The 10,438-nt window shown below is 32.7% G+C and overlaps 1 protein-coding gene across 2 annotated transcripts; it reads right to left on the bottom strand.

The window, feature by feature from the left end:
* Positions 1-404: 404 nt before the first annotated feature.
* Positions 405-5,262, bottom strand: LOC145628777 (uncharacterized). Of its 2 annotated transcripts, none has more exons than XM_081681174.1 (4): positions 4,998-5,262; positions 2,767-4,068; positions 1,656-2,622; positions 405-1,065 (listed from the first exon to the last, which is right to left on the bottom strand). In XM_081681174.1, the coding sequence occupies exons 2-4, from the start codon at positions 3,886-3,888 to the stop codon at positions 809-811; spliced, it is 2,346 nt and encodes a 781-aa protein (XP_081537300.1). In that variant the 5' UTR covers positions 3,889-4,068; positions 4,998-5,262; the 3' UTR covers positions 405-808. The 2 variants fall into 2 exon arrangements, with proteins under 2 accessions (XP_081537300.1, XP_081537301.1); XM_081681175.1 differs by having other exon boundaries at positions 2,767-3,888; positions 4,998-5,083.
* Positions 5,263-10,438: the final 5,176 nt, after the last annotated feature.

Raw genomic sequence — 10,438 nt, forward strand, 5'->3', positions numbered from 1 at the left:
TCAAATTCTTTCAGACGAGAGCAAGAGATCGGTACATACAAATAAAAAGGTTTTTGTTAAGGCCCCCTCGTTTTGGTCCTAATACATTACGGCTTTAGAATTGACCTTGCTCACAAAAGAATTCACATAAACATAAAGGTCCAACAGACGATGAGAAAGTTATAAAATACTCCGTAAGTCAATGTGAAATGATTGAATTGAATTGGTTCTCTCGTCTCTGTATAATTGTCATGCCAAATCAAAGAGAAATTTTAGAGATAAAAATGGTACAAAGCTACCAGTTCTAGCTATTACTAAAGCCAAGGGAAAACATTTGAACAATCCAAAGAAGGGCTTTTACTTTTTAGGTTACTTGGAACAGATCCTGTTCTGAAAAAGCCACAACTAATAAGGAAATAAAAATGTTTTCAGAAGATGAAGCACTTTGTTCATTCATTAATAATCACTAGCGAACAAGTTTGATTCACTAAGATAGAGCTTACATGAAGAAATGCAGCAAATTCTGCAATACAGAACTAAAGCCTGAAGCAACATCGCCTTTATCCTTGCCACCTAAGATGCTAAAAAAACAGACGACAGACTGAAGCCATAATAGTTCAAGTTAGTTATGAACAGTTAGGAAAACAGGAATGGTGCTTCTGGACCCTTCCCATATGAGAGTGTCCACAGCAGTAGGAAAATTCTTGATTTAATCAGTCACAATTGTTCCTACAAACATAGACAAGAAAATGAGCATCCTAAGCTAAAAAAGAAAAACATTGGCCGGAGTAAGAATATGTTCTTCAAAAATGTTCCAAGTATCTAATGATCAATGTCTGAAACCAAACCAATGAGGTTGCAGTAGTATGTCCATGATCCTTTTCACAACATCTTTCACGAAACCCTCAAAACAATTCAAGCAACAACCATTGATAGGACTTATCTCTACATTGGCCAACCTGCTTACAAGATGGACACAAATTGGAGGTTGTGCTTCATATGTGTCATGCCTTCGAGGTTCTAGCCCACATGCCGCCATAATGGTGTGTGCAGATCTCCTCGAAATTTCTACATAATCATCATTACCTGCATGCAAAATAAAGTTGACTAAAAATTCAGAATCAAGCAATAAAATGTCTATCATGGGACAAGAGTTGCACCAGACAAGATTTAGAGTCCTAATGGCAGAAACCAACTCTAAATGCCCAATGCAAAAATTGACCAGCCACAGACTCATAGAATAAGAATCATTCACTTTCGTTTTCTTTTATACCTTTATCTTAGAGGGAAAATTGGTGGCATTTCTGCAGATTGCGTGTAACATAAAGTAGCCTCTCAATGCACCATAAATGACTAAATTAATTCAAGCTGAAAATCTAGGTGCATAATCCTTAGAGACAACTCTTCACTGCCCCTGGGCCACATTATATGAATTCATAAACTCTGCCTATCAATGTATGTATCATCAATATAATTATGTATGACTTTTGGACACTTCAACTTAGATTAACAATTCAACAACACATGCTTAAACTTCTAGGCAAGTCCATGCAACTTAGTGATTTGGAAAATATGAAGTGCTTAGTCAAAAGTAGGTATATGCATTCAAGAAACAATCATAAGTCCATTCTATGTTAGGATGTGGAGCGAATGCAAAGAACCTAAAATGAACTCACCTAAGTTCATGTCTTGAGACAAGCTCTTCAGCTGGCTCCTCACCATTGAATGTACTTGTTGTTTCACTAAAGTTGCATGTTCCTCATACCTGTTGTGTGAGGGAGGGGCACCAATTTCAGGCCCAATGCTTGTTCTACCATTAATAGGGCGAAGTTGTTCACCAGCTGACATCAGACTCTGACCTTCACCCAAATTCAAGCTGTCTAGCGGCTCTAGCCCGGTCCAATGTACCTGACCTTGATCTGTGCCATTTGCAGAGGTTGAGGGCTGACCCATCTGTCTTACCATGTGGCCCAGCCTTCCAGGAAATGGTTCCCTATTTTGTACACTATTAGAAAGTCTTTCCTGCAATCTATCTACATATGGAGATTGAAAAGAGGGCCCTACATCTGTTGTTCTACTCTGTTGCTGTGTTGAATTAACCCCCCGGCCAATTAGATTGCCAAAAGCACCTATATCAGTCCCAGGGGGTACTTGACTCAACCTATTGGTAAGAATATTTCGAATTTGACGGTGAATCAGTCGTCTTCCTGATACAGTCGATACACCCATCCCAGAGGCAGGAGAAGGTGCCTGAAAATTTCCACCTGAAAATCTTGGAGAAGAAAGGAATCCATTTCCTTGACTAACTGGCATTTCTGGTATTGTCACGTTAAGGTCTATTTCTGCCATGTTCTCATACGTAGATGCTCCATCAGAAACACCAGTATTTGTCCTCTGATCAGGAATGAGATCCTGAGTTTGAGAATGTGAGGACCCAAGGGCAGCTGGTTTGCAACCATCACAATACCAATTGCCTTCAGGAACTTCCCGCCCAAGACCAACACAGTATGTGTGCGCTGGTGAATCACATAGATCACAAAGTAGCATAAGGGCATCATCCCCACCCTGATCACATTCCGTGCAAATGACATTTTCATAGGGATTGAGAAAGTCTCGAAGCTCCTCTTCAGATGGTTGATAGACCTGAATGCAATAAAATTGTCTGAGCTATTTCAATAAAACATGAAACACAGAACATAAAATAAAGCAATTGCTAGGCACGTATACATGGTGCCACAAGAAGAAAGATGTTGGATAGATTTAAGGGTCAATGTTTCGAAACAGTACCTGATCACGCTCTGGAACTGATATCACCGTATCCCTTAGATCAAATGCTTTACCACATCTCCCAGGCTTACTAATTGAGACAAACCTCTGTTTGCACAGTGGGCAACGTGTTTCCACTTTTGACCACTCGAAAATGCAAGCAAAACAGAAATGGTGGCTACAACAGTTTAATGTCCCACGGACAGTATTCTTTCCTTCTTCTGTTAAACAAATACCACAAACAGGCTTACCCACATCAGTCTTTTTCAATTCTGCTTTCTCTTTGCCCTTCCTGGCAGAAGTTTTTTTCGGTTCATGAAAAACTTCATCTTCTTGGACTCTCCTTGAACTCCTCAAGGTCGGAGCCAGGCTTCCACAAATCCTGTTAGCTTCTCTGATTTGTTCTCGCTCTTCCTCAGATATAGTGAACTCGTAACCAGATGAGTCAGAACAGAAATCAGAATCTGTTCCATTTGTCACCCTATTCTTTCCACGCACAGAATTCCTCAGGGTCCTACCTCTCAGAGTAGGACCCTTCTCAGTAAATTCCTCATCACCATCAGATTTTGTCCTCCTCCTTAAACTTCTAGTCTTTGTACGTTTCTTTGTACGAGGTTTCCTCACAGACTTTGTATTTCTTTTTTTCCGGCTTTTCACAGAAGTTCTTGTTTTAGATGTGGCCCTCCCTCTTTTCCTAGTGTTCGTCTTCTGCATCAAAAAGTCCTCATCCTCTTCCTCATCCTCCAAATATTCCTCCTCTGGTGTAAACTCCTCATCGTCATAATCAGAGTCTTCTTCATCGTCAGATTTTACAACTCTCTTCCTCTTATTTGGTCTTTTTATACCATTTTTCCTATTCCTTGCAGATCCCTTCTTAGTCCTTGGCTTTACCACTCTTCTCCACCCTCCCTCATTTTTCTCATCCTCTTCATCCTCCTCCTCTGCTTCCAGCTCCGCCTCAAAGCAACTCTCTTCCTCAGAAGCGTCTCCAACTAAGGAGTCTAATTCATCAGATTGATCTTCTACTTCATCAACTTCAGCCACATAGTCCTCATCAGAATCCTCAGATTCCATACTTTTCACACGGACATGTCGGTTAACAGTACCACTGCACCTTGAGCCAATCCTCCCTCCCCTCCTCATCTGTTGATTATTGGAGATGAAGAAAGATGCCCAATTTCAATGAGGAAAATACTCAATGTAGTTTTGATGAGAAATGCTTAAGATGCAATCAGAATATATCAAAGCAATTATAAGTCGGTATACACCAAATCTCTCTCAACCTCGGTACAATCAAATTTCTGGAGGATCACATGGGAATTCCTACCAAGAAAAGATCATGCAGATAATTTCTTAGTATTAGCAGCAGATATACCATACAAGAAGTGATAATGGCAAATTAACCGATTACGGATTCATGATATAAATTTTTAACCCAATAAGTTAGCTAAATAAATATTAAAACCATAATACTACAAACAAATTTGGTAGATACAAGACTAATCCCTCATTTCTAGCCTATAACAGATCTTCAATAAATTGTTTTAAAACCCAATTAATATAATGGTCAGCTGATTTGGAAAATAATCACTCTCCTTGCTGATTCCCAATTAAGCTTCAAAGATTGATCTCTAGTTCTCTACCCTCTAACACCGCGACACGAAACCGAAATGTTCTGATTCTGAAATCAAGCACATACATAACATGAAAACCCTAGATCACTAAAGGTAAATCATTAACTTCATTCATAAGGTAATTCCATCACAACCCAGTTCATCCTATTTAAAATTATTAAAATTTGTTACACCATCTCCAATTCTTCATCAATCAAAATTAAAAGTAAATACTCGAATCTAAATTATTACAAAATCAATAATCCAGTTGATCCACAAAATAAGCATCAAATTATTAAGAAAATAAACAAATCTGCTTCCTTTTTATCACCAAACCCAAATTAAAAAATAACCCATCAAAAATTTATTCCAATTCAATTTACCATAATAGAGAGATTCAACCAATTCCCCATTAAACATAAAAAAAATTAAAATAAAAATCAACAACTCATGAAAAAAAATTATACAAATAAAAATTCAGCACAATAAATACAAGAAAAAATTGAATTAAAATACAAATTAAGATACCAAAAAAATTATAAAAATAAAAAATCCCCGATTTAATTTTGTTATTAAAATTGAAAGAGGGAAAAAGAAGAAAAAATAAGGTTTGAAATTGAAGAGAGAGAAATTGAGTACCTGCTGAGAGGAGATAGAAAGCAACGAACCAAAAGCTAAGAAAGACCCTCCAAATGAAAATTTTCATTTTTTATTTTTTTTTGTAAAATTATGGGAAAAATGTTCGGCGTTAGTTTTATATGGCAGTTTTTTTCCTTAGTTTTTGTTTGGTTCGGTCGGTAAACATGTAAAAACGAATATTAATATGCATGCAACTAGATTAAGTTGAGTTAATCCAAGGTGCCAACTTCTTGATCAACTTTGGTCTTTTGTCTCCAAACTTGTCCTTTTGTAATAGACTAGTTCTCATGTTGTGTTTCCCTTCTTGTAATAATGGGTATTCTCGTGTCAATCGTAATGACTTTATTGGTGAGAGTTGTATTTTTTCTCGGAAAACAATGAGTTTTCTCATTACAATTAGAATAAGATTATTAAACTGTGGGTTGTTTCTCTTTTTGTAAATCAATGAGTTTCTCGTGTCAACCGGAATGACGTTGTAAGAGCCAGCTGTTTCTCTTCTTATGAAACCATGAGCTTTCTTGTGTCAATCCAAATAGCGTTGTAAAAGTGAGTTTTTCGGCATGTCAATCAGAATGACGTTGTAAAAGTGAGTTTTTTGTAAATCAATGAGTTTCTCATGTTAATTGGATGACGTTGTAGAAGTTAGATGTTTCTCTTTTTGTGAAACCATGAGCTATCTTGTAACAATCCAAGTGACGTTGTAAAAGTGAGTTTTTTCAGCATGTCAATTAGAGTGATGTGGTAAAAGTGAGTTTTTTCGATATGTCAACCAGAGTGACGTTGTAAAAGTGAGTTTTTTCGACATGTCGATTAGATGACATTGTAAAAGTGAGTTACGTCAACGTGTCAATCAGAATGATGTTATAACTTGTAATATGAGTTTTCTCGTGTCAATGAAATGGTGTTTTGAGTAAATCTCGTGTTATACACCCTTCTTTTAGAAGATTGTTATATATCTTTATTTTTTTACATGTCAATTGAAATGATGTTCATCCAATGAGTCTTCTCGTGTAAATAAAATGATGTTGAGATGATAAGTTAGGCATATCTCGTGTTATACACCATCCTTTTATTACAGGATTGTTAAGTATCTTTTTTACTTTACATGTCAACCGCAATGTTGTTTGAATGATGAGTTCTCTCGTGTCTGTCGAAATATTGTTATAAAGTGAGTTCTCTCGTGTCACTGACATGATATTTTAGGTAACCTCATGTCATACACCTTCCTTTAAACATATTGTTATATTTTATCATTTTTGTATGTGTTACATAAAAAAAAATTAAAAAAAAAAGTTAATATTTTAAATGAATACATTTAAACAAATCAAACAAACAGTCTTAGGTCACATATAATATATTATTTACTACTTCCTCCGTTCTTTTTTTATTGCACCATAAGGGGTTTCATGCTTGTCAATGCATTACTTTGGCTATTAATATCTTTAATTATACTTTTGTAAAAGTTATAAAAAAATTGATATTTGAAAAGTAGATTTCGAGCCGAATGTAACTAGATCCTACATGACTATATTTTTCCTAGTGGAAAAACCACAAAAGATGGTCAAAGAAGATCAAGTGAATAGTGTAAAAGTCATTATGATGCAATAAAAGGAAAACGGAGGAAGTATTATAATTTGATAAATTAAATTTGATTATTAAAGTTTATAAAGCTTATCCTTAAAAAAAAAAAAAAAAAAAAAAAAAAAAAGGAACAATGTTTTGGAAATAAGGGAATGGACTAATCTATCTATCTATTAACTATTATTAAAACAGAAGTTGCTGACTTCACCATTGTACACGTGTCGCTTTCTCAATAAAAAATAAAAAAATTTCCGCCTAAATGCAATGATGATGTCATCTTTCTTTATTTTATTTTATTTTATTTATTTTTTTATGTTTTTTTGGAAAGTTATCATATTTAACATTTTTGAAATTTAAATATTGTGATCTTCTATATTACAACTAAAACCTATCAGTTTATCGTAGGAAATTGAACAATTTTAAATAGCACACTAATAAATGACCGATTTCATTGAACTATGAATTAAACAACGTTGAATAGATATTATATCATAATATTGATTAAAATAAAAAAAAATTAAAATTACAAAATATACGAAATTCTTACTTATATTCATGTATAATACTGATTTATTTTTAAAATGTACAAATTAAAAATAGGCTTTATATAAATCGTACACCGCACTGATTCTAACCTAGTTAGATATAATTATACTCATTAGTCATTACCATATTTTTCACTATTTCCATCATTTTAGATAATTGCAACACTTCTTCTCCTTCAATATGATTAATTGCATTTTTATCTTACGGAGTAATTAGTAAGGGCCTCATTTCAGATAATTGCAACACTTCTTTTCCTTCAATAAATGATTAATTGTATTTTTGTCTTATTTGGTAAGGGCCTTATTACATTATTTCTATCTCTCATTTTTTTTTTTTTTTGAAACAATTTCTATCTCTCATTAATCCTATATTCCCTTTTTTTTTTCTTTTTTATTTTTGGGAATAAGCTTATTTTCACTACTTTTATATGTAATATTATTTATTTTTTGCTGCCAATTAAATACACCTACTAATTATACTTTATATTATAAAGTCTTCAATTTGGTAAAAATAGTGCAAAACTATATTATGGAACTAGACATTATGATTAATGATATATCATATAATAGCACTTATTTATTTTGTGGAGATGAAAAAATTAAGTCAACTATAATATGTAAATAGTGCAATTGTCAAAGTGATGCATTTAAAAAACAAAGGGAGTATTTTTCATATCTAAAAATTAGTTTTAAATAATCTAAATAAAACTAATTAAATGATTCTTTTCTTTTACCTTTTCATCATATATAGCTTTTTTGTGACGTTATCTACGCGTCGTCATTCATTGATTAGGGGGAAATGACAGATTTGTCCTTTGGAAAGAAGTGATATTACTGAGAAATACCCTTTTACAGAATTGTTTTACCAAATACCAATTGCAGTTCAACTGTAACTTTGACCTTTGTTAAATATTAAACCAGAATAACTGTAACATGCTATAACAAGGCCCACTGGTATGGCCCATAGTTTATCAGATCACAGGCCTAAATAAACTATTATCCAACAATGCCATATATTTTACAACTTAAATTTTGATTGATAAATACTTAATACTTTATTTATATATAAAAAAAAAAATTAACAAATAAATAAATACTCCCTACTATAATATGTTTGGTGCATTAGCACGGAGTTTTGATGTGATTATTACTTTATTAGAATGGAGCATTGACTTATTGAGCTGAATTGAACTGAACTGAACTAAACTAAATATTTTATAGGAAAAGGAAATTAGTAACTGAACTAAACTAAGCTGTTTGGAGCTGAATTGAAATAAGTTGAAGAGAACAAACCCTTAGTAAAATTCTTCTTTTTTCCTTTTATTTTATTTTATTTTATTTAGTTTGCCAAGTATTTTGTATTCATTACTGTATTAGATATTATAATGGTATAATTTTTTGCCTTAGGACCTATTCTCTTACGTTGAAATTCAGTTCAGTTCAGCTCAGCTCCTAATTTTCTTCTCTTATAAAATATTCATTTTAGTTCAGTTCAGCTCAGTTCAGTCAATGAGAACAGGCCCTTAGTAAGGGTTTTTTTTTTTTTTAAAGAAAATATTCCTTAATAAGTTGAATATTTATGGAAGTTTCAATTATGATTGAATATTTTGTTTCTTCTTTTTTTTTCATTGTGTGTGCGAGTGTCTGAGTGATTGTAAAAGATTTCCTTTTAAATTGGATTACATAACTAACGTGGCATGTCGAGGGGAAAGGTTTTTCTCTCTAAACTTTGATGCAATTGATCCATTTATCCTCTTCTAAAGATATACTATCTCCGTTTCTAATTATTTGCAACAAATTTATGAAACATAATTTTTTTTTTTTTTTTTATGCAAATAATTAGAAACGAAGGTGGTGATAAATTACAAAGTAGTTATCAAGTAAAGATGGACAATTACCAAAAGTTTATTTCGCTAACGCAAGCAAATATGACAGTGAGGTGACATGAAATCTGAAATAGCTTAATAAAGAATGAATGTTACCATCAAACTTCAAGTTAATATGTATTGAGAGAAATACTATTAAGATTACTCGGCTTAAATTTAAAGTACAAATAATTAAGAAGTAGTAGAAAGTTCTAAAATTTAATCAAAATAAAATCAAAATTGATCAACACTACATAGAGCTGTCATTTTTAAAAAAGGAAAATCATTTTTGAAACTAGCTACTCCATAATCAATTTTTTTTTTTCTTCTCATAATCATCCTCACGACTACAAAGAATCGTTAGATTATCTCTCCAACAAAGCTATTTTTTCCAACGATATAAGAGGAAGATATTCCACATTGTAAGATCTACTTGACGATCGTAGTTTTTTATGAAGGAAATTTTTATTTGATTCAAACTATGTATTTGTTAATTTCGATTATCGTTGCAATTGTCGTCTGTCTTTTTTGTAACGGATTAATTTTACTATTTTTAAAAAAAAAATCCACAAACAACCTTGTAAGAAAAAAGGGTGGCACAGAACCGGAGAACTCTCTTTTGTATGACTTTTTGGTTGGAAAAACTCTCGTCTTAATCTAATAAGTTGACTAATCTTTTGAGAATTGACTTTTGATTCCTTTCTTTTTCTTCTCTTCCTTTCATCGATTAAATCAACCTTAACTAAAGCCCAAGCTCAAATTCATAAAGCAAATAAGCATGTTCCCAAGCTCAGTGGAGGATTCAGGAATTCTAACTAGAGGTAGCATAGAATAATAAGGAAAAAAACAAAAATTAGAAAAAAAGTTTTATATCATACTAGTATTATCGTTTTATAATTAGCTTTTAAATTTTTAAAAGACATTTTGGTAGATAAATTCTACTACTTTATAATTTTCTATAACTTAAATGAGAGTCCTTCAAAACAAAATTTTATGTAAAATATAAGTAAAAGTAATTGTTTCAATTAAAAAAAATAAATAAATTAGAAGTTAAGAGACCTGTTATATATATGAAACAGATCTATTTTCTTTTAATATGGAAAGCAGGTTCAACAAAAAAGTCAGAACCCAAGTGACCTGTTTTATATATAACAAGTCTATTTTATTATAACATGGAGAGTTTAATTTGTTGGCTCGTGTAATATCAGCCTCAAATAGACCAGTTATTATTTAAGATAACAGGTCTCATTGAATTTTTTAATTTTTTTTTAAGGGGTAGCATGTGCTACCCCCGTGCTTTAGTGGATCCGCCACTGCCCAAGCTCACATGTGTAACCCAAGTGTTTTACTATTCTAACTCAAACACGATTTCAAAAGTTTGTTTGAGCTAAGGTTAGCTCAAACGAACATTAATACATTATTACGGAGTAGATCAAAACTCGACTCAAAT

This window comes from Chenopodium album, chromosome 4 (genome assembly GCF_948465745.1).
Source record: "Chenopodium album chromosome 4, dcCheAlbu1.1, whole genome shotgun sequence".
NCBI classification, from domain to species: Eukaryota; Viridiplantae; Streptophyta; class Magnoliopsida; order Caryophyllales; family Amaranthaceae; genus Chenopodium; species Chenopodium album.